At 54.0% G+C, this 23,038-nt stretch overlaps 1 protein-coding gene across 1 annotated transcript; it reads right to left on the bottom strand.

Moving 5' to 3' along the window:
- Positions 1-646: 646 nt before the first annotated feature.
- IRF8 (interferon regulatory factor 8) lies at positions 647-22,650 on the bottom strand. Its single transcript, XM_044761236.2, has 9 exons — positions 22,538-22,650; positions 18,925-19,099; positions 13,401-13,584; positions 10,826-10,914; positions 9,315-9,420; positions 8,113-8,163; positions 3,159-3,545; positions 2,241-2,356; positions 647-1,630 (listed from the first exon to the last, which is right to left on the bottom strand). Exons 2-9 carry the CDS (start codon positions 19,096-19,098, stop codon positions 1,454-1,456), a joined length of 1,284 nt encoding a protein of 427 aa, XP_044617171.1. The 5' UTR covers position 19,099; positions 22,538-22,650; the 3' UTR covers positions 647-1,453.
- Positions 22,651-23,038: the final 388 nt, after the last annotated feature.

Raw genomic sequence — 23,038 nt, 5'->3', positions numbered from 1 at the left:
AACACAACGCTTTTTGAGAAACGACGTTCGAGCGCTTTTGAATCATGAAGTGACCTTACAGGGGCCGTGGAGGCACGTGACCCTGCGCACAGGAGGGCGAGACGATGGGACCCGCCCTCGCCATGAAGCCAAGCCACTGTTGTCAGTCTCCCGCCCTGGCTCTGCATTAGTATCGTGATTCAGGGTAAACATTTTGACGCATTTTGGGCAGTAAATATATCTTATTTGCTAGTCAAGAGGGTAAGTTCTTCTGGGGCTAAACCTGGGACTTCTGCACGGAAGTCCCACATACGACTCCGTTGAAGAGCAGACTTTGGGGTGGAGCGGGGCCATCCCGAACCCCGAGGACCAGGGGTGGGAACCCGTTCTCCCACCACAGCCCACCCCGCGACCGGCGTAGGGGTGCGAGCTAACACAGCACCCACGTTCCCCGACCCGCACCAGCCACGCCCGCATGCCGACCACCACCGGCTGATGAACAGGTTGACTGAATGGAAGGCACAATCAAAATGCTCATACAATCCACAATTATTTTTTGAACTTGTGGTTTATGTCTAGCCCACTTTATATATATATATATATATATATATATATATATATATATATAAAAAGATTCAAAGCAGTTTACAATTGGACATGTGAAATAGGACAATTAAAAGTATTTTTAAAACAGGTCAAAACCACTTAGAAACCATTTAGAAAGAAGAAGAGAGAGGTATCTGGGATGATTTCATTACAGAAATTAAAAAATAAATTTAGCTCTAAGCTTCCTGGCGAGAAAGGCCCAGAGGGAAGATGGTCACTGCCTGAAGATGAAAACTCGCGCCTGGCCGCGGAGGGAGACGCTTTCCTGGGGCCCAAAGTGTGGGAAGAATATACATCCTTCTGATAAGCCAAGAGTTTTGCTTTCACTTATTAAAGGGAGGCTGCTATCTAAGTATTTTTAAATCTTAGTAACAAGCTTAATAGTAAAAAAGACATTTCACATCAAATCAAGCATACAAAATCATAAGTCTATAGCTTTAACAAATGATAAACACGAAAAGCAGTCTTCTCTCAAGTTGATCTTAAACCCCAAATTTCCTTACTGGGAGCGGCTATCGGCCAGTAAAACTGAATGGCTTTGGGAATATCAACTATCCCCAGATGCTGAAAGAATCATAGTAACTAATGATAATTAGGAAAAAATGCAGGAAATAAATGTTTTAATCACAGGCGACAGGTGCAGCCTCCAGGCCACGGGGGAGTGAGATTCAATGTTTCTATCTGAACAGCAGGACTGGGACCCAGCTTTGTGTGGAGGGCAAGGCCTCAGAGAGCACCCTTACTGAATTAAGGGCAGAGCAGGGCGTCCCACCCTGGTCAGAGAGATCCGCATCCTTAAATAATTACGACAGTAATTGTAATAATGACAGGCGAGATGTGGGCGGGGTGGGGTGCTCCAGGGAGGGACTTAAACGGTGATCTGCTGGTTTTCTCTGAAAAACGGTCTCTGGTGTGAGGCACAAATATCTGGAAACATCCGGAAGACCTGGTCCGGCTGGGGCTCCTCAGGGGCCTGCATCATGGAGCCCGCCCCGCAGCTCTTCCCAGCTTCTTCCACCAGCTGCCGGGCATAGACCTGCTCGATCTGGAGTGACAGGACACAAGGTCAGAGGCAGAGGTGACAAGGGGGGGTGGAACTTGCTTTGACCCTAGGTGGGGGCTGGCACACAGATTCTGGTTACCCCAATCCAAAGCTAGCATTCAGAACCCACACAGGAGTCCCAAACGAATGAACCCAGAACAGGCAGAGGCAAAGAAAGGGCAAGCAACATTCCTGCAAAGACTCCTAGATATACTTTCCCAATATGGTCACAGTCTGCCTAGCCGGTGTCCAGAATTCCACCATTAGAGTTTCATTCCTTTGACTAGAGTTAAATAAGGGCTTGCAAAGCCCTAATCTGTCACTCAGACCTGAAGGCAACTGAAAAGGTGGAATCCTTCTGGAAAGGAGGTTTGGATTTAAAAAAGCAAACCAAGCAGAAAAGCGGAAGGACACACACAGATTGTGAGAGTCCTGAAACACAAGATGGTTTAGAAGTGGTGAGAATCCACTTCCCCCACCTGAAGGTGCCACCAGGCCCGCCTTGGCACTCAGGTGGAGTGTCCAGTCCCGTCCTCAGGCCCTGGCATAAACAGGGGCCCCAGGTGCGCATGGGCGAGAGCCCTGGCCCCGAGCCCACAGGTGCCGTGCTCACCTGCACGAGGATGAGTTTGGAGCGCAAGGGCGTCATGTCGGGGAACTCCTCGCCAAAGCACAGCACCACCCTGCTGTCGGGGAGCCGGCCCTGGCCGTTGTAGAAGTGTTGCAGGTCTGCAAGACACGGGCGGGCAGTGGGTGACTCCCGGCCCCACCCGCTCCTCGCCAGGAGGGCCCCTGGCGCCCTCGCCCCTGAGCTCAGCCACGCCCCCGCCCACCATCCAGGGCCCCTTCCCAGGAGGCCTCCAGGAGGTCTCAGGAGAGGCCGGACCCCAGCTCCCCGCCGGTGCTGTTAGGGGGCGAGGAGCGGAGAGCTGTGGGGGCGGGGGGGGGGGGGGGGGCAGCACGCAGCAGGAGACAGACCAATCCCAGACCTCCAGACCCTGCAGGAGGCACACGGGGGTTGGGGGGGACCGTAATCCCATGCCCCAAGGAGCAATGACAGCAAATGCACAGCACTCCCGCGTGCGAGTGTTGTCCCCAGGACTCAGTGGGCACAAGGACAGTGTGTCTCAAAACGTGCACACCTACCCTCGGGGGGCCGTGCCAAGATGCAGACTCGCCCTGCAGGCCTGGGGTGGGGCCTGAGACTCTGCACCTCCAAGCAGCTCCCAGGGCGTGGGGATGGGGCACCACGGAGCGGCAAGGTGCCCAGTCCCTTAATCCTCCTGACAGCCACGCGAGGAGGGACCGCATCTGCACCCCCATGCTACGTGCGGGGAAGTCGAGGCACGGAGCGCTTCCCCAGGATGGCTCAGCGAGAAAGCACAGAGCAGGATTTGAACGCGGGGGCGCCCCTGCTGCTCCCCGCGCCCCTTGCTCCTGCACAGGCCACCCCAGACTCCAGGGGCGAATGGCCCATGGGAAGGAGGCGTGATCTTTAAAATTCAGGGCAGCAGCCGACGGGGGCACAGACCTCGGAAGAACTGGCTGGTGTCAAAGACCTTGACCACCTTGTCGCGCTCCAGCTTGTTGGGCCTGTCCTTGCACACCACGGCGTTGCCGCTGGCAAACACGCGGCCCTGGCACAGCCGCTTGACCAGCACGCCCTGCCGGCTGCTGTGCAGAAGCACGCCGCGCTCCAGGTGCCCGAACAGCTTCCGCGTCACCTGCCTCTGCCGCTCGCTGGGGATGGCATCAGCCGGCGGGAAGCGCACCAGCTCCAGGCCCTCGGGTCCGTACAGCTTGGTGCTGGGCAGGCCCGCCTGGCTCAGGGACAGGCGGCAGCCGTCCGGGCAGGTGGTGGTGGTCTGGCCCACCAGCTTGCCCCCGTAGTAGAAGCTGATGACCATCTGGGAGAAGGCTGCGGGAAAGAGGGGGACGGGTCAGGGGCTGCCGGAAAGGGACCCCCTGGTCCTTTTGTGCAAATGCCCAGAGTCTTTCCTCCTCCCGAACAGAGGGGGCTTAACTTTTGTGTACCTGGGACCTCTTTGGCATTCTGGGGAAGTTCATGCACCCCTTCTAGGAATAATATTTTTATAAGCATGAATAAATACACAGTTACTAAAGAAACAAATCATGCAAATATACAAACCGCTGCTGTGTTCTCCATACTTCCGGGGAAGGTCTGATAACCGCTGGAATTTACAAGTCGCGTTGAGGGTGAAGGATGTTTTGACAACCTATTTTCTTAGGAAACTAGTTGCATCTCACAGCACTGCTGCAGTGCTGTTACACAATGTTACACAACCCGTACATTGAAGATGTGTCACATCTATGCTACACTAGACATATAGAGATAGACTTTTATCTACTATGTAACGATGCGGCCTGTTGCTGCATGCACAATTCCAGGTTCGTGTAAACAAAGACGTCATCTTTCTCTTGATAAATTCACAGGCCCCTTGGGGTTCCCTGGACTTCAAATTAAGCTTCTCTCCAAAACCCTTCATTCAAACCCATCCCGAGAGAGTCTGAGAAACACTCAAAGTAAGGCAAGGTTCCCAAAAGGTGCTTCACGTAAGAGATTGGGGGGCGGGGGGGTCACAGCATTAAATAAATGAAAAGATCGTTCCATCTTTAATATTCTCTCAATCTCTATCACCTGCAGAAGAGAGGCCCAGTTTGGCACTGCTGGATCTTTAGCACCTAATCCTGACACACACGCATCCCCGCCTTGAAACAAAGGCAGACAGCGGGGCTCTGAGCCGCGGGCAGGTGTCACATCTGCCCAGAACTGCCAGGCAGGGGATCTGATTTTCACTGCACTGGCTTTGACCTCTGACCTCCTACTTAGAGCAAGCGGCATCGGTTCTCCTTTGACACACGTGATGGACAGTCCTCATTTAAAATAAGCTTTAAAAAGTCATATTTAGAGAAAAATAGGATGTGAACAGTCCCGGTGATACACAGATAGGAAAACTGATTGCCAAGGTGAGGCTCCAGTGACCAGAGTTTGGGAACCCCTAAAGTAAGGTAGGAATGAAGACAGCAGCTAAATTTGGGGATACTCCTAGAGGAATCCACATTTTAATAGCCTGAAACTCTAAGAATTACATGCACTATCAATGAGCTCGGTGAGTTTGGGGCACCTTCTAAGTGCCCCACACCTGTCCAGGGCTGCCCTGCTGGAGTCGCATAAGCTGTGGGCTGCCCAAATTCATGATTCCCCCTAGAGTTGTGCCGTGCACCACCTGGACAACTGTCAGGGGCAGCCCTGTGGGCGGCTACCTGCCTCACGTGGGTTAACACGGCTGTGCACTTAGAATTCCTTGGACCCTCCCACTGGGCTCTGCTCCCGAAACATTTGCTTAGTCAAATAACAAGACTCCCTGATACTGTTCACAGGCTCCATTTTCTCCCATGTTGGAGTTAAACGGTGTTCTAGAATCATGCAGGGTTGGGAGTCAGAGGTTCAGATGCTACAGTCCAATTCACTTATTTGACATTTGGGGAAAGTGGAGCCCAGATGGGGTCGCCCAGCCGGTGAGCAGCAGCGCTAGCATCTGACCCGTTCTTATTCCCGTTCACAAGCTCCCACCACACCAAGTCTGTACTGTCTGCACACGCTCCACTTCCTTCATTCAAGAACAACTTTGAACTTTGTCCCAAATGAATGACACACTCCAGATGACTCTGGCACCACTCTGCCCCTCCTCTGTGTCAGGGCTGAGGCCCTTTCTCACACTCGTGCCCCCTGGGCCGTAGGAACTGGCTGCTTTAGAGGGAGCAGCATACGAGGTGGCCGTCCTTGGGACCCCACTCCCAAGGACAGTGCAGGCTTAGAGAGCGTTCGAGCTGGAAGGGCCTGAGCGATGGCTCGCTGTACCCTCCAGGTGAGCAGTGGAGACCCACGGAGGAGACGCGACTCGCCAGGGCCGCCGGGTAACTCGGGGGACCCTTCTGCAGCTGCATCCTGCCGCTGTTATAGCCGCTTGCCCACGGACACAGCCCTGCCAGGGGACAGACAGTGGAGACGCCAGGAGCACAGACTCCGGGCCCCAACTGCCTGATGTGTCATCCCTGCTGTGAGACCTGGGGCAAGCAGCTTCCCCACTCTGTGCCTCCGTTTCCCCACCAGCAAAGTGGACATGATAACAGCGCCCACCCCGCTGGGTGGCTGTGAGCACGGCAGGAGCTCGTGCTTGTGCTCAGCACGTGTCAGCACCATAGAAGCCGTTAGTACATAAACTGGGGCAACAGGACGGAAGATTCATTCTAAACCATAGTCCCTGTGTACACAGTACGCCCCAAGAGCTGCTCCCGTGCGTCGGACCACGAGCACATCTGATCCTCACACTGACCCTTGAGATAGAAACTATTAAGAATTATGCCCATCTTCCAGGTAAGGAAACTGAGGCACAGACAGGTCAAGGCGCCGGCCCTTGGTGCCTGGATTCACCCCTCCCCGCAGGCTGGCTCCACGTCTGCGTTCTTAGCACTGGGCCACATGGCCAGTTTCCCACCTGGCGCTCAGCCCCATCATTTCAAATGCACAGTGGAGAGCACAGGTGCGCAGCGCCGTCGTGTCGGGGTCCGCCAGCCCAGCGGGGGGTAGTTAGCGCCGCCTCTTTATAGGGGACCATTTCACATAAAAATCCAGACCTCTGGCTTCTCTAGAAAAGCGGGGAAATCGAGCCCCTCTGGCTCTGCAAGCCCACGGGGCACTCACCACTGAGCAGCGGGGGCCCGGGCGCTCCATTGGGCCAGTCTCTCCCACTCCCCGCTGTCTCTCATTGGCCCGTTTCACTCATCACCTCGTCCCCGCAGGGTGAAGAATTGGGACCCTGACATCAGCTTATGGACACAGGGCTGCGTGTGAACTGCACAGCGGTGCCCGGGTCCACCGTTTCTAGAATGTCTTAGGATTTTCTTTGCGTGAGGCGGCAGCCGTGAGTCACTCAGGCGCGGTGCTGGCTGAGATGGCTCTGGGATGACTCGAGGACACTTCCTCCTCAGATCACGCCTCCCCTGACCCCGAGGCCGCAGCCCTGCACTGGTCAGCAGACTCCCCGGGCCGCGGCCCAGCGCTAGCCAGGTCAGAGGCCTGGTCCCGTGACCCGGGGCCTCCCAAAGCGTGACAGCGGCCGCCGGAGAGCAGCCTCAAGAACAGGCTGGAAGCCAGGCCTGAGGGTCTGACCCCAGCAATGGCCGCTTACCAGATCTGTGACCTTAGGGGAGTAATTTAACGTCTGAGCCTCAGTTTCCACCTGCGAAGCCGGTTATAATAGGCCCCGGCCGCAGGGCCGCTGTGCAGTGGGTAGGAGCTCAATGAACACGGAATTGTTGTCTCTACACTGTTCTTGCCTGGGGGAGACTCCGCCTCCACCACCCCAAAAACACCCCTCCCAAGAGGGCCTTGGCCAGCATGCTTCTCTTCTCGCAGCCCAGTTCCTCCTCTGCGCCAGCAGGCCTCGGAGCCCTGAGCCCTGACGTCCTGTGGCCCATCTCGATGAGTCAGGCCGGCGGCTCCTCACAGAGCCCAGCAGCCGCTGGGGAAGACATGGCCTCCTGCATGCTGAAGACGCCATCAAGGAGCCTGAACGTACATTCCAGGGGCCACTGGCAGGAGCGTGGCCTGAGTCCCCAGCATAATTAAACAGCAAGGCAGCACAGAGGCCACCTCTGCCCACAGCAGGCAGGAGCATGGACAGGACAGCCGGGCATATATCCCAGCTCTGCAGCCCACAAGCTGTGTAACCCAGGGCTGCTGAGCCTGTACAATGGCAGCAATGATGGCACCCACCTAGAGGGGGTGGGAAGATGTAATGAGATGAGGCTGTGAAAGTCTCAGCATTGATCCTGGCACCCAGTTAGCGTTCAGCAATGTCAGACACCACCATCATCACCAGCATCACATCACCATCATCACCATCCCCAGCATCATCACCATCACCATCACCATTATCACCATCACCATCATCATCACCATCACCACCACCACCATCATTAGTAGCAGTATCATTGTCATTATTTCTGACGTTCATTGGCCAATTACATCCCTACCAGAAAGTTCTAATAACACTATGTTTAATCCTCACAACACTCCAGTGAGGTAGTTGTTATTATTGTTCCTACTCCACAGATGAGGAGCCTGAGGTTCCAAGAGGTTCAATTACTCCACTTGGGGTCACACAAAAGGGATAGAGCTGGGCCTTGAGCGTGTCTGTCCCCACGCTCTTTCTCCCTCATAGTTACACCTGCACATAGCTCTTTGGATCTGTTTATTGGTCCAATCCAACAAGAGGCTCAGAAAGGCCCGTCACCTGCTTGGCCCCAAACCCAACAGTGAGAAGGAGGAGTCGGGGTCCCGACTTCCGACACCAGTCCGTGCTCGTCCTCGGACCCTCACAAGCCCACACGGGTCCTTCAAGCTCTGTCTTCCACGAGCACCCATGCCCCCTTCCCGCCCAGCCCAGAGCACCTCGTACCTGTATGGTGTGGGTCATAGGTGGTGTAGCCCGGCACCAGGGGCAAGCCTCCTGGAGAGAGAGAAAAGCAGATTCAGACCCAGCTGTGTGCAGGAACCAACCAGAACGTTCGTCTCCAAAGCTTTCTTGAAAAGCCACACATGGCGTGCTCCTGAGGCCCTGCCTCAGGCTTCCGCTGAATTCGGTGTTTTTCCCTCCCAGCTCGGTGACCCATGTTTCATAAAGGCAGAAAACCTCAACTCAACCAGCATGAAAGGGGCGGAGACTTCCTCTGAGCTGTGGGATTTCTGCCCATGTGTCAGTGTGACACTGTGGGGCCACATTTCCTTCCCGCCCGAGGGCCTGCTCCTGAAATATCGCTGGATGCTGTGTCCGCCACCCAGGCCTGGTCTCTGGAGGGAGCCGGGCCCGAGCTCGCTCTCCCAGGGGTGCTGCCACAGCACAGGGAGGGGTGGGCCCCCCAGTCAACACTGCCACCCCACAGCCGGGCAACCTTTGAGGCCGGCTGGGCCAGCTGTCCCCTCCCGGTCTCCCACAAGGGACAGTAGGGGAAAGAGGCTGAGGGAGGAAGCGCAGGGGCTCGAGCTCCTGGAGGGAAGCTGTTTCAAGCAGTGGGGGGGCGGGGAATCAGAGGCTAATAAAAGGGTGAGCGCCTCATTTAGCCCTCCTGGCCCCATGGGGCGGGTCCTGGCGTCCCCATTTTATAGAAGAGTAAACTGAGGCTCAAACAAGACATGCAACTTCCTGACATGGGACTCCAATCCAAGGCTCCAGGTGAGCCACTGCCCGCCCCAGGCCTGAGGGCCCCTCCTCTTCAGACGCCTGGGCCATCCTCGGCTCTGACGGGGTCCCTACTATCCGAAGAGACTGGCTGATGGATCTCAAGGACCGAAGACCTCCAGGGCTGGGAGCTCCGTCTGCTGCTGGCCTTGGTGAAGTTCACCACACTCCCTGCCCTCCAACCATCCCGGGAACCTGGGGGGAGCAGACCCCTCCCACGGGTAGGCCTGTGTGCCTTCCTGGAGGCAGTGGGAAAGGGAGCTAAGGCCACAGCTGCGCTCTCATCCCACGGTTGGAAAGCAGGGCACCCCTCTGGGCTGGGTACCAGTGATAAACAGGGATGGGAGTGGTCCCACGGCCCCACCTGCCCCACTGCTGTTTGCTGATGGGAGAGGAGAGTAAGTTAGGGCTCCCATGCTCACCTGCGCCGGTCTGCTGCGCCCACCAGTCTGGGAAGAGCTGACTCCGGCAGGCCTCCGGCGGGGAAGGACTCCTCTTCACCATCCCCATGTACTCGTCCACCGACGGCTGCGCCATGGGGGCAGGAGGGGAAAGCGGAGCCGTCACTGGGCGTCCGAAGGGGACTCCAGCGTTTGTAAAGACGCAGGGTTTACGCCTAACTAAAACCACACCGTGATCTCACTCTCAGGAGACAAGGGGAAAATGTCACTTTGCGTCTGGAAAGATCCAGGACAATAAATCTACCAGGCTTACTGATCAAACCGCATGACCAAGTGGCCAGCCCCTCCGGGGCCGCTAATAAGTTGACCGGCCTTTTACATGGAACTGCCTATTGCAAAACCGAATGGCTGGGCCACTCAGCCGCCCTGATGCCCTGAGAAATGGCTTAGTTCCAGGACACATCTATTTTCCATCTCTGGCCCACTCCTTAAAGGAGGCTGATGACTCCAATAGGAAACGCTTTGAAATCTGCTTTTCCTGTGATCCCGGTGTGCCTATCCCAGGATCTCACCCTCTCAGCTGAGCCGGCACAAAAGCCTTCAGCGGAAAACGAGACACTGCTGGAGAGACAGGAAGCCAGGAGCCACCGGGTTGGGGCCAGAGAGCACCCAGGACCTGACAGCCGCCATGTGCAGGCGGCAGGCAGCTCCCAGCAGGGTACACTGCACTGTCCGCGTCCTCCGACAGCCAAGCCACCCCCAGGGACGGATTATTGCCGTGCTGGTATTAAGGAGAACTTCTGGTGCACCCATACCACCTTCCATCGGGGCCGTGTGGGATTATTCCAGCTATGCAATGTCCACTTTGAAATATCCATAAAAACATAGTTAAGAGGCTAAAGGTGGAAGAAAATGTATCCAAATAGCAAAAAGTGGTATTCAAAAACCCCTCTGTTTTGCCCAGGGAGACCCCCATTAAGCCTTTAATTATAGCCTATTAACTGTGGGTTTATGTACAATTCTAACAAGCTTGGTTATCTGGTTTTCCAGCCCATCGAGAACTAAAAGCTGCGTATTAGGAGACAGGTGGCCCGCCAGCCGTGAGAGCCAGGACAATCATCCACGTCCTAGCGACAGCCCCAGGCAGCAAGGGAGGTGTCTGTTCTGTCCACGGCAGCCTGCCTGTGAAGGCAGGGGAGTCCATGATGCGTTTAAAACACTGCCACTTGAAATGTTTACAACATGAAAAGCTCAGAGCTTGCGGAGACTTCACGGACGCAGAGCTGGCGGCTCAGCCCCAGCCCTCGGGATGAGGCAGCGGGTACCAGGTGAGCGGGTGACCAGGTGGTGGAGGCTGGCCTCGAGAGGGTGGCCCCGTCCCTGCATTCCATCTGTCAGGGTGGGGGCACCACTATCCGGGACAGCCCAGGGCTCCAGACCCCCTGGCAGGGCAGGAACGATGCCACGCCCACAGAAACACACACAGCTCCTGCCGACGGGGCCAGACCCCTGGAAATGCAGTCCCCACTTACCTCCTTGATCAGCTCGTCGATTTCGGAGCGGCCGCACTCCATCTCCGGGACTTCATTCACACAGCCAGGGGTCACCGTGCCTAATTTGCCTATGGAAAACCAGACAAGTGCATGACAAATGGCATCAAGGCATCACAACCATCCTGGAGGCCATAATCAACGTGTTTTTTTAAATGCTGAGTTGAAGCAAACCAAGCTCAATAAGCATCTTCACTGTTTTGGGAAAGGCCTAGAGATTGTTTTCCCATGCCTCTTCAGTCATCTGATCAGCAAAGTCAAAAGAGAGAAGTTGGTCGTTGCTGCTTCTGACACTTGGAGGACACAGACAGCACTCTGGTCTCTTCCTTCTGCGCCCTGAGATCTGAAATGAATTCCTATCAGACACCCTCCACACCAGGCGCCTGCAGAGGTAACACTGACGAGCTGGGGCATCCGAAGACCCCCAGAGATTTCCTGGCAAAATGTGTTTATGGGATGGAGTCTTTTTTTAAAGTTAATTGGCAGGAAGTCCCTTTTTAACCCTTCCAAATATACATCTGTACACACGCGTGTGCACACGCATACATGCCATGCACACACACAGCACGGCTCAGAGACCCGCCTCCATCAGGAACCACCTGAAGGCACGTGATTGTTTCCCCAAGGGTCTGGACCAGGCTCCTTTCTCCCCCTGGCGCCTCTTCCCCGCCAGAAACCCCCTCATGAAGTTCACCAGCGTGAGATGTGTTATGACCAAAAGACGCTTGTGTGTTGGAACGCACTGGTCCAGTGATCTAGAGAATTGACCCATCGTTTCATCCTGACTGAATTTTGGTTCCATTTTGATAGACTCATGAATCCACTGAGAAGCTGGTGATGGGAAGTAGGGGGCAGGTGGGGCCCCCCCAGTGCAGCTTGCAAACCGCTGAAGTACAGAGCAGAGTGGGTCCATTTAGACACTATGCAAATGCAGCGTTTCTTCGCCCCCTGAGAACCTGCTCCTCCTTTAACATCCACCCTTGCAGGTGATGCTGGCTGCGCCCCACACTATAAACAAGTTAGGGTCACCTGCCAGTGCAAGCTTGGCTGACCCTGGGGGAGGGGGATCAAGAGAAACTTCTCTATTCCTTCAAATCACAATTTACTCTGTGATGATGAAAAATCATCCAAAACTGGAAAATAAGGCAGCAAGATGACTGCTCGGCAGTTCAAAGCCATCCCAGAGCCTTCTCTAAGACACGTCCCCCTGAGGGTCATCTGATTCTCCGGGGGAAGGTCAGTTTGTTTGATTTACCATTGACTATCGATTACGGTTCAGACTCAGTCAAGTCAGGTGTTAATTTACAGACAATCAAGCTACAAATGACCAGGAGAAAAGATAAGTGCCTAGGTCAGACACTCCTTGGCTCACTCAGCTGTCTGTCTTTCGCTGATCATGGACCAGTGTCTAGTATTCTCTGTCAAACAACCATTCTTACCATGCTGGCTCCATCATTCATGAGTTAAATAACTCTCTGACCCAGGCTTACTAATATATTTATCAGAGTCACAATTTTAGCTTTTTTTAAATCATACATCAACATTTTCAACCCCCTCCCACCCCGCAGTGGGAAAAGCTCAAACTCAGAATTTCTGCACAGCCCTAAGCAGTCTCTGAGGGCTCTATTTCTCTCAGGCATTACTGGACCACTAATAAGCTTCGAGGGGGAAAATGATGCTGTGCCAATATTCTAACTGCTACATCGAATGGCTAAGAAAATCAATGTGTTACAAGAATGTTCTAAAGTGGGGATGGCAATTAGATTTGATTTCATGGGCCAGCTCTGATTCACAGCAGGTGTAAAGCACGCCATTTTGAAAAGGATGCTGAGGCCGGATCCGAGCTTAAAACATCCTATTGATTAGCAATGCCTGAACAGAGTGCAGGAAGCAGGACTGCAGAATGCGCGGCAGCTTTCGTTATTCCTGCTTTAATCTCTTCACAAATGCTTTCTTGGGATTTTAAAGCTGGAAGAGACTTCAGGAATTATCACAGTCCACAGTTCCCAAACAACCATCAGGATCTAACGATATATTGAGGCGGCTGCAGCAATGAAGCCTGCGTGCCATCAGCTGCAAATTCCTTCCAGAACTTCATCCTCAACCCTTACCATCCACCCCTTCTCTGTCCACCTTATTTTCCCTCAGCCTCTTGTATGAGTTGCTAGAAAACAAAAAGGAATTCCTGAGCCACGCTGTCGGAGGATCCTCGCTCCCGCCCACGCCCGTTCCTGATCCCAGGGAGGTCCTACAACGTGCCCCTGGTCTGACAGTCAGGAGCAGCAGAGCTGGCTCCAGCCCCATCTCCCCGCCCTTTCCTCCCATCGGCCACCTCTTCCTCAAGTGGAAGCTGCCACTTGGTCAGCAGATGCTGGGTGAGGTCAGTGGGAAGAGCCGTCACTATCTGCTTACACAAAGGAGACAGCTATTCTGTTTAGCAAAAACCACTTGCCCCAGACCCTGCGGGTGGCGACTTTGACCCCAGACCCGGGCTCTCCGCCGGGGTCTGCGAGTCAGGCAGGCTGTGTGGGGCCGAGAGCCCATCAAGGATAGTTACATTTTTGCTCTTCCTCGGGGACGATGCGGTAAACTTTGTATGGCTCGGAAATGTCCAGCTGGGACCGGTCTGTTACTTCCTCAAAATCTGGGCTCTTGTTCAAAGCACAGCGGAGCCTCGTCTTCCAAGTGGCTGGTTCAGCTTTGTCCCCTTCCTTAAACTTCCCTTTAAAAACTGCCCAGGCCTGAAGGAAGGAAAAGAAGCACATGAAATACACGGCCTACCTCTCGACCACAGATATCCACGGCCACGGGCAGGGCCGGCACATTTTGAACCATCAATTCTCGCTCAAAGGATTTCAGGATGCTGAGACCTCAGTCAGACCACTTTCTTTGCCGGATATGAAGAGATCCAGGCCAGGAAGGGGTTCCCCCAAGATGGCCCACCTGAGCCTGAATTCAAACCCAGGCCCAAGGTACACACACACACACACACACGCTGGATCTGCCTCTTGGCAAACCCATGCCTGGACCAGAAGGCCAAGAGGAGCCTGAGGTCAAGCAGCACAAAGAGGAAGTCGCACATGGTTTCACTAGAATGTTCAAAACAAAGAACAACTTGTTGCTTTTTCAAATCAACCCCTAGCTAAAATGTAGCATGAAAAGGGAACATTTGCAAAGAAGTCTGAACGTGGTCATCCACGGCCTGCTACTTTTAATAGAAATTTTGTTTTGCATTTCGGCATTTATTCTAACCCTCCCTGCCCGCCGCCACCCTCCCAGGATGCTGTTTAAGATGCAGTGAAATGTTTTCCCTCCCTGTCGGTTTTTCACAGCTCTGTTTTCTGAGCTCTCCAAACCTCAGAACCTGAACTAGGACTAGAAATGCAAAGCTGGAAACTTAAAGTCAAAAGGTAGAATGGGGCTGTATTTAAAAAAAAAAATCAAACGTGAACGGGCATGTGAACAGTTTTAAGATTTCAAAACTGGAATACAGCCACACTGACCAGAAAGCCACTGCTGTCAGGTGGAAAATCCAGCCAAGCTAGACACGTCTTCCAGCCTAAAATAACACGATATCTAGAGGGAATCCTCAACCCTCGCTCAGGAAAATGCAATTCCCAGAGGTAACTTTCCCACGGTGACCCAGCCTGGAATTGAACGCCAGCTGTCCTGACTTCCAACCCAACGGCTTCCCACTACAGCAAGCATTCCCAAGCTCAATGCACACGCCAATCCCCTGGAAACATTGTGAAAAATGCAGATTCCTGGGCCCTGCCCCTCAAGATTCTCATCCGGTAGGCATGGGGTAGGTCTGGGAATCTGCATCTTCAGCCAGCATCCCGGGGGTTCTGACTCAGGTGGCCAGGAGGCCACACTTCCAGACACTCCTTCACTCCACGAGTCACAGCTCCACTGCAGTCCTGGCTTCTTTCTCGTCATGGAAGACAAGACCTCACAGTCCACTGCCAGTGCTCACCCTCTGTGGAGGCCCCGAGCTCAGATTTTGCATCTCTGCCCGAGGTAAAGAAACCAGAAGAACATTCCTCCTAATGAGCATGAGCAGTCATTTCCTTTGCTGACATAGATGCAAAACTCCCCTGTAGAAATGGGTTTAAAAGCAAATGGTTTCCAAACCTTTTCAATCTCTGTTTCAATCATTTAACTGCATCACAGATCATGCATTAGCTTTTTCAAAGAAATATAAGAGCAAACCACGTACACATTGAACAGTAATGTCAAATTTTTATTACGTTAAACCAGAGTTTCTCCACCTCGCCACTAGGGACGTTTGCGGCCAGATCGTCCTTTGGGGTGGGGGCTGGGCCCTGCATGGCTGGATCTACAGCACCTGGGCCCCTGCCCACAAGATGCCAGTAGCATCCTCACCCCCACTGTGACAACCAGAAATGTCTCCAGACATTGCCAAGCGTCCCCTGGGGGGTAAAATCGTGACACACACCACACCCCCATTTGACAACCACTGGGTTCATCCATATTACAAATGGACCTGAGGACAATGTAAGGACAAGCTGGGTTCATCCAGAGGGCACAGGACAGGGCATGTCATCGTCACTGATTCAGTCAGGGCTCACACTCGCCCGGTGCAGAGAGCCAGGACATCCATAAAGGGAAGAGGCTCCCGGTCAGGAAGTCCGTGCACAGCATGAGGTATCTGCTTCCCGCCTGCCCTGAGCCCTGTGGGGGCTCTCTGGCCAGCTCTGAAATGTCAGCTTAGCTGGGCGGTTTCTCAAGACCCTTCAGGAGCCAACACTAGACAGAACAGAGAGACTGAGGCCCACCACCAGCCTCCACCGTGACCCGCGTCCCCCGTCCGTGCTGCTCCGCACTCAGCAGCAGCCAGCACTAACCTGGGACCATGAACTCCTCCTGCTTTCACCTTATCGTCTCATCTTGTGTATCAAAAATCAAATGCTGGTTTTTTTTCCTCGAAGGCCCACTGAATTTGAAATACCTGTGCGACTAAGTAAGTTCTGGTTCATTCAGGGCTAGCACAACGCCTGGCCAGCGAGAGGACAGCCCGTGAACCATCACTCTCGGTTAACCAGACTTTCCCCCCTTGACGTTGTGAAAAGCAGGCAAATACTTTTTCAAACATAAACACGAGCTGATATTAGGGCCTCATCAGCGTCCTCAGGGATGGTACACAACGAGCTAAACGCTTTTTTTTTTCATATTTTTTTAATTGAAGTATAAGTGACATACAATATTGTATCCGTTTCAGGTGTGCAACCTGGCGATTCGGGCTAAATGTCTTTTTCAGTCTGTCCTCTCTCATCTATACCAGGAAGCTGACCTCACAATGATGCTGCAGACAATGAAGGACTCTTCAGTATAAGTGGCTTCTCATGACGCACTTACAAAAGGAGCAAAACAAACTGTTTTTTCCTTAACTCAGACATTTTTGGAAGGTTCTCTTTGAATGTTTGGAACAAAATCGTTCTCTACTTAACCAGAAACCCCTAAGACGGCTCTATCTAACCAAGGCCCCATGGGTGACTTCTTCCAACAGCAAAGACACATTCGTCGACGTCGCCCCACGAGGATGAAGTGAGCAAGCCCAACTCACAGAAGCGCCGCATGGGCGCTTCCTTTCTGTATTCACACCAGCCCCGTCTGTGGCCCTCCCAGGGGCCATCCAACTCGGGGTGGGCACCCGTGTCTCCCTCCTGCCCCCATTCCTGCTGAGATTGTAGACTCACTTTAGATTGCCACACTGAGCGACTGCGTAATCAACGGAAACATTGGGAATCTTGCACATTTTTCTCAATGCTGTTGAAACGGCCATGAAGAACATTGCACAAGATGCATAAATCTGGGGCTTTATTTCATGACCTGCACAGAGTAAGCTGCAGCAGGGAGCAGGGTGAAGGGAGAGGCCTTGCATCTCAGCCAGCAAGCCAGGACCAGGGTCATGCAGCCTGCTGGTCCAGCCCCTCTGCTCTCCTCCTAAAGAGGTTTTCCTGATGGTCAACCTGCAACTGTGCCTTCAGCACCCCACGCCTCTGCTTAAAGCAGATGGATAATCCTGGCCATGTCAACTCCTAGCAGGGACAGGGAGAGTGTGGCCCTGCAGGGGCAGGGGCAGCTAGCAATGTCAGAGGCATTCTGGTTGTCACACAGCGGGAGAGGGTGCTACTGGCATCTAGTGGGTCGAGGCCAAGGATGCTGCCGGACATCCTACAGGGCACAGGACCGACCCCCAACAAGGAAGTATCTGGGCCTTGATGTCAACAGTGCCAAGGCTGAGGAAGCCAGGCTCACAGCCATGCATAATCCGGAATTCCCAACCGACTGGGTGGGACCGAGCACTGTTTAAATTTAGCCAGAGTCATTCCCAAGGAAGTTCACCAAGATGCCAAAGGCAAAAAACCTTCTACAAGAGAGGAATCCACAATGCCACCAACAATGGAAAAGGAGGCACCAGCATTGCAAAATCCTCACAGTGTCCAGGCTCCTGACCTGGGGTCCTTGATGGGAAGAAATCTGCCAGACATTCAGGCCACACAGGGCCTGTTGGGGGTGAGTGCAAAACATCGGTAAGTGCCTGCTTGTCTCGGAAAGGGCCGCTAACCAGCACTAGACACTCAAACAGATCTGCGACCCCGGATTACAGGGTTAACAGAATTGCTAAAGTGTGCAACCCCACTGCAAATGTCGGGCAGAGACCCGAAGGCCTGAAATGCCTCATACGCCAACTTTGACCTATTCGTGCTCTACTCTGGGGCCGACGTACGATCTTTTGTCATTTTTGTTCTTTCACGTCAGAAGACAGTCGTCCCTGGTCTAGAACCTGCTGCTGCACTGGGGCCCGCAGGCCTGGCCCCCTCACTCATCCCCGGTCTCTGGTCTAATTCTGGTCCTCCGCACCTCAGCCTCCCTCCGCCTCCCCCACACTCACTCTCCGCTCCCCATCCCTGGCCCCCAAATGCCCAGAGAACAAGCACACACAGCAGCGGTCTGCAAACTGGGCTCTGAGTCAGACCAGCTGGGATGCATCTGTTTGCAAATCTGGAAGCCTGGGCTCCCCCTGACCGAGGGTCCCGAATCTCCCAGGGTGGAGCCTGCACTTCTGGAGCCTTAGAGAAGCCCAGAGGTGACTCCGATGACCTACAGGGGACTCTGATGACCCACATGGCACTCTGATGACCCACCAGGAACTCTGATGACCTGGCTGAGCTGCAGAGCTGGGCTGCCGTGGCCCCATGCTCCTCAGCCTGAATCTAGGTGCGATGGCAAGAAGTCTCTGTGTGTCAGAACTGCCAGGGGTCAGGAGCACAGGCTCACAGTCAGGCTGCCTGATGCAAACACCGGCTCCATCACCCAAGAGCTGTGACACCTTGACCAAGTCACTTCTCCTCTGGGTGCCTCTACAGACCAAAGACGAGGACGGCACCTACTGCACAGGACCGTGTGAGAGGAAAACAAAACACGTGGCGCCAGGCCTGGCACAGAGCAAACTCGCAGTTGGCACTGGCCACCACGATGCAGGTGCCAGAGCTCAACAGCAAGGCTCCCATGCGTGGGGCCTCATCACTCTCAAGGGAGGCAGCACTATTTTTAGACTGTGCGGCAGGTTCAGGACATCCCATGTGACCCGGCCCCAGAAGTCATGACAGACAGCATCCCTCTCATCTGAGCTGGCCCGACATGGCCAAGCAGAAGTGCCAACTTTGAAAGAATGAAGACTTAAACCATTCCTGGAATGCTAAACGGAATTTAGATGGTAGCCCAGAGGACAAGGTCTTAGTCTAAAGGCCTCAAAGAAGTCTGTTCTCTCCCTGTTTGCTAGTCTTCGTGCCAAAGAAATGGTACGTGAAGGAAGTGCCCTCAATTTCCTCATCACCAATAATACAAGTGACCCCACAAGTGATTAAATCACATAACAGATGGAAAATCACCCAATCAATATTTTTGAGACACATTCAGCATTCAGTCAATGCTAGTTTAAAACAAGTGGGTTAATTTTCAAGTAAATAAGAAGATGTCACCCCACACCTCCACTGGCCCCTGAGACAGGCAGAAACTGCGCTTGCCGGGAGGGAGGGGGTTTGAGTCCTTACCTTGAAAATGGAGGCGTCCACCTCCTGGTTATAATCTTGTTTGCCCGCGTGTTTCCAAGGGATCCGGAACATGCTCTTCTCATCATTTTCCCAAATCAGCCCTGGGTACATGTTGCTGTCGATTTGCTCGATCAGCCACTGCCGAAGCCGCCGGCCGCCATTCCTGTCACACATCCTTGGAAAGAAAAAAAATATTCTGTGATATTATAAATATTGTCTCATTAATCACAGCAACCCATGTGCTTAACAGCCAAGATCCACAAACAGGAAAATCAGAGGGTCGAGACACAGGTGCCCGGCGTCGGGGAAACCCACAGCCCCAGGCACTCTGGGCCCCCTGCCATGAGGGGACAGTGCTTGCCTCCAGGATTCCAACCCCGGCATGAAAACTGAAAGCTCTGGGGGACCTGCAGCTGCCCGCCAGCTACATGTCGGCCCCACCTAAGGTTCTGGCTGGGCTCTTTCCAGCTTTCACCCCCTGTTCCATTTCAGGCAAACACGGCCACATCGAATAGCATCCTTCCATTTTTAGCACCAAATGAAGAAAAATCACTTTTACATTTTCAGGTCCCTCCAATGAGCAGCTCATCACTCCAAGAGCCAATTCCACTATCTGATGCCCAGCTGAGCAGCGTTTGTGAGCAAACAGGACATCTGTGCTCTCTGGGAGAGAGGAAATCCTCAAGGCTATCCCTTCTAGATTGTTCCTTCACAGCTGGCTTAGTGATAAGAGCATGAGTTTGGGAATGAGACACAGCTGAGATCCCATTTAAGTCCTGCCATCTCTCAGCTGGGTGACCTCGGATGATCATTTGACCTCAGCAATGCTGGCTGAAACGCAGCCGTACTTGGCATCATTGTCCTGAGGACTCAGACGATGTCTACAAAGCACCCAAGATGGGGCCTGGATCTTAGAAGATTCTCTCCAAACAACAGATGTTGGCATTATTACTCCAACTTTCTTCCTCGGGAACTCATATGACCACTTGGGAGATAGCGGACAAGAGTGAGGAAATCCACTGCGGCTACAGAACAGAGCAAAGTTAGCCAGGCTGGACGCTTCCAGGAGGCGCAGAATCTGGGGCCCTCACCATGCCAGGGTGCCCAAAGACACCCTTTGGAAGAACATTCTTGCCAAAGCAGGCAGCTTTCCCAACAGCACAGAGAAAGAGAGAGCAACCACGCCGTCCCGACTCACAGCCCACACTTACAAGAACAGGGGTGGAAATCCCCCAGGCAGTTGGACAGACGCCCACCCAAAAAAAAAATAGCATTTCTATTCTTCCAGTTAAAATCTGACCTCTTCAGGCAAACAAGTTTGAAACAGTCAGTGGTGACAAGATATCATGTCCCCAAGAATATGGTCACATCCAAGTCACGCTGGTCCATAAAGTAAGAAGTATGCTTTTTGGACACTCCAGCCACCCTGCAGGTGGCTGTGGGCTGGGAAAGGGGGTCCAGGCCCCCCGGGAGAAGGAGGTGAGGTCCCTCGAGCATCAGCCGTAACTTCTTCACCAAATAGGCCCAGCTGCCCTTTTGTGGATTGAAAAGGGGCGAAGTGTGCGAAATAGAAATTGCACATCAGTTTGCAAACTGCAGACTCCGCAAAGGCTGTTCTCCAGCTAGACCCGGGAAAGCCACCTGAATCCTCATCCGAAAAGTGAACGGACGCCAAGCACCTCAGAATTCTAAAATAGCCCCTTGTGTTTATAAACGAGAAGGGACAGACTGTGGAGGGGCACCCAGTGACAGAAAGGAAACGACACCACCAAGCACCCCCAGAAAATAACTTAGCAGGGTCCAGACTCCTGCGGACCCTTCCTGGAGGAAAAACAAGAGAATCTCCACTCACTTGAGGAACGAGCTGTGTGGAGGGCGAGAGGGGCCAGAACACAACAGGGGATTAGGGTCTGCGGATCTGTCAATCAAACGAGACGTTTCTGCTCCGCAGCATCTTGATGAGCCCCTAGCACAGGTTCATAAACTACAGTCCCCGCGCCAGGAGGCTCCTGACGTAAAAAGCAAAATTTTGTCCAGTATGGGCATTTTTCTAGAAAGCAGGTCACCACCTTCTCATCAGGATTTCTAATAAATTCATGACCCCAAAATTGTTAAGGACAACTGTCTTGGTGATTTATAAGAAAAGGAGAAAAGAAAGTAAGAGAGAGGGCAATGGGAGGAAGAATGAGTCATAGAATATGAAAGCTGGAAAATGCTTTAGAAACCATGTAATCCAGCCCCTCATTGTTCAAAAGAGGAAAAAGTAAGGCCCGGAGAGACACCCGGACCCCCAAGCCTGCCAGCCTGGTCTGATTTTACTCATCTGCAGAGAAAAGACGTGGTTAAGTCACCAGATCCCAGCACATGGACAGCCCCATCTGAATTTCCACGGAGATCACCTCCAAGATTCCAGGCAGCGTGAAAAGCCGAAGATGCTACTACAGTGACGATCCGTAACGATTTCGTGAACACTAACAAATTAATTCCACCAAATGCCGAGCCAGGAAAAATTTATAAGCCCTGTCACATGTTTATAACTTCCTCTTCCTTGATTTTTAGGTAATAATTCTCTTTACGGGCCAAGTCCTATCTACAGCTAATCTGCATCCCTATAAACGGGTCCGGGGGTCAGGCTTCCCAGGCAGGAGGCGATAAGAGGCTGCCCTGGGCCCACCCAACCCGGAGTCCAGGATGCGCCCGAGAAGCGGTGCAGCACTCAGCTCCTCCCATGCGCGGGGCCCCTGGGCATTTGTCCCGGCCGCCACAGTCCTCCACCCCCACGAGACCAAAAAGCATCAAAGCCCTCTCTCCCTCTGGCTCCAATCTTCCAGAAAGGACTAAACCACTCCCAAATCTTTTCATGGAGGAATCTGCCATAATCCAAAAGGACAAGCTCAGAACCATCATGTAAGGACGGCTCCTAACTTAGGTTTTTTTAAGAAAGTGTTATATCCCCCATATGTTGGGGGGACAATTTAAAATTCTGGAAAATTCAGTCTCCCGTCTCCACTCACAAAGCACTTCGCAGCGCTGGGTAAGCACCCTATCTCACCTTAGGAACTCTGCCCTTTGCCTTGGGGCTCACTGCACCGCAGAACGTGCCGGGAGCGGCGCCCCTACATAGCTTTCCCTCCCAGGGACTCCTCAGCTATGATGGAAGCAAAGGACCTCAAACCCCGCTCAGAAATCTTGTCATCAATCAGAGCAAAAAGAAAAACCCAGCCTGCCCCCCTTCACCAAACGCCGCTGGTCACCAGGCAGGGTCACAGCGTCGACCCTCCGAGCGCGAGTCCATGTGGCGGGACCGGGGCGGGAGGGACGAGGAGCAGGTCTTAGAATAAAGGGCTCAGTATTGCCCGACATTATATAGGCCACTCTAAAGTGCTCCAGGCAGACCAGATTTTTTTTTAATGAGATTTCTTTTTAAGCACATGCCAATCTTTCGGAGCAGCCACAAGGATCACCGTCTCGGGCCCCCGATTTGGACTCAGGAGAAAGAGGAGGAGGGGAGAACGCAGAGACGGGGGACGGCCACCGCCTGGCCCGCAGCCCGGGCGGCCTCTGCGCTCGGCCGGCCGCCGTCTGGCCCACCCGGCCCGGCCCCGGCCCCTACCTGCCGCCGCGCCGCCGGGCCCGCCGCCCGCCTTCGGCCGCCGCCCGCGTTCCCACGCTCGCCGCGCTCGGGTCTGCGGCCGCGGTCCCGGGCGCCGCGGCGGCTTTAAGGGCGGGGGCGGGCCCTGCGAGCGGAGCGACGGCCACACGAGCCAATGGGCGCGGCCGCCCGCCCGCCTTCTTCGAAGCGCCAGCTTTCCGAGAAATCACTTAGAGCAGAGGCGGCGGCGGCGGCGGTCGGACGGTCCGGGCGTCTTCCGGGTCCGCACCGGGGGTCCCGGGGGCGGCGTGGGGCGGGGGTGCCCGCAGGAATTCCCGCGGGCCTCCCCCCCACCCCGCCCCGGGGCAAGGTCCGGGCGGATAGTGGGTGTCAGATCCCCGAGGTGGAAGTCAGATAGCGGAGGTCAAAGCTGGAGTTGGGGGGACGCCCCCCGAGGTCGATGCTGCAGCGGCCGGTGGTTCCCGCAGAGTGACCCCCGGGGACCCGCTCAGGCCTGGTCAT

Source organism: Equus asinus, chromosome 28, assembly GCF_041296235.1.
Source record: "Equus asinus isolate D_3611 breed Donkey chromosome 28, EquAss-T2T_v2, whole genome shotgun sequence".
Taxonomy (NCBI): Eukaryota; Metazoa; Chordata; class Mammalia; order Perissodactyla; family Equidae; genus Equus; species Equus asinus.
The sequence above is the reverse complement of the archived record's forward strand: the minus strand, read 5'-3'. Positions and strand labels throughout refer to the sequence as shown.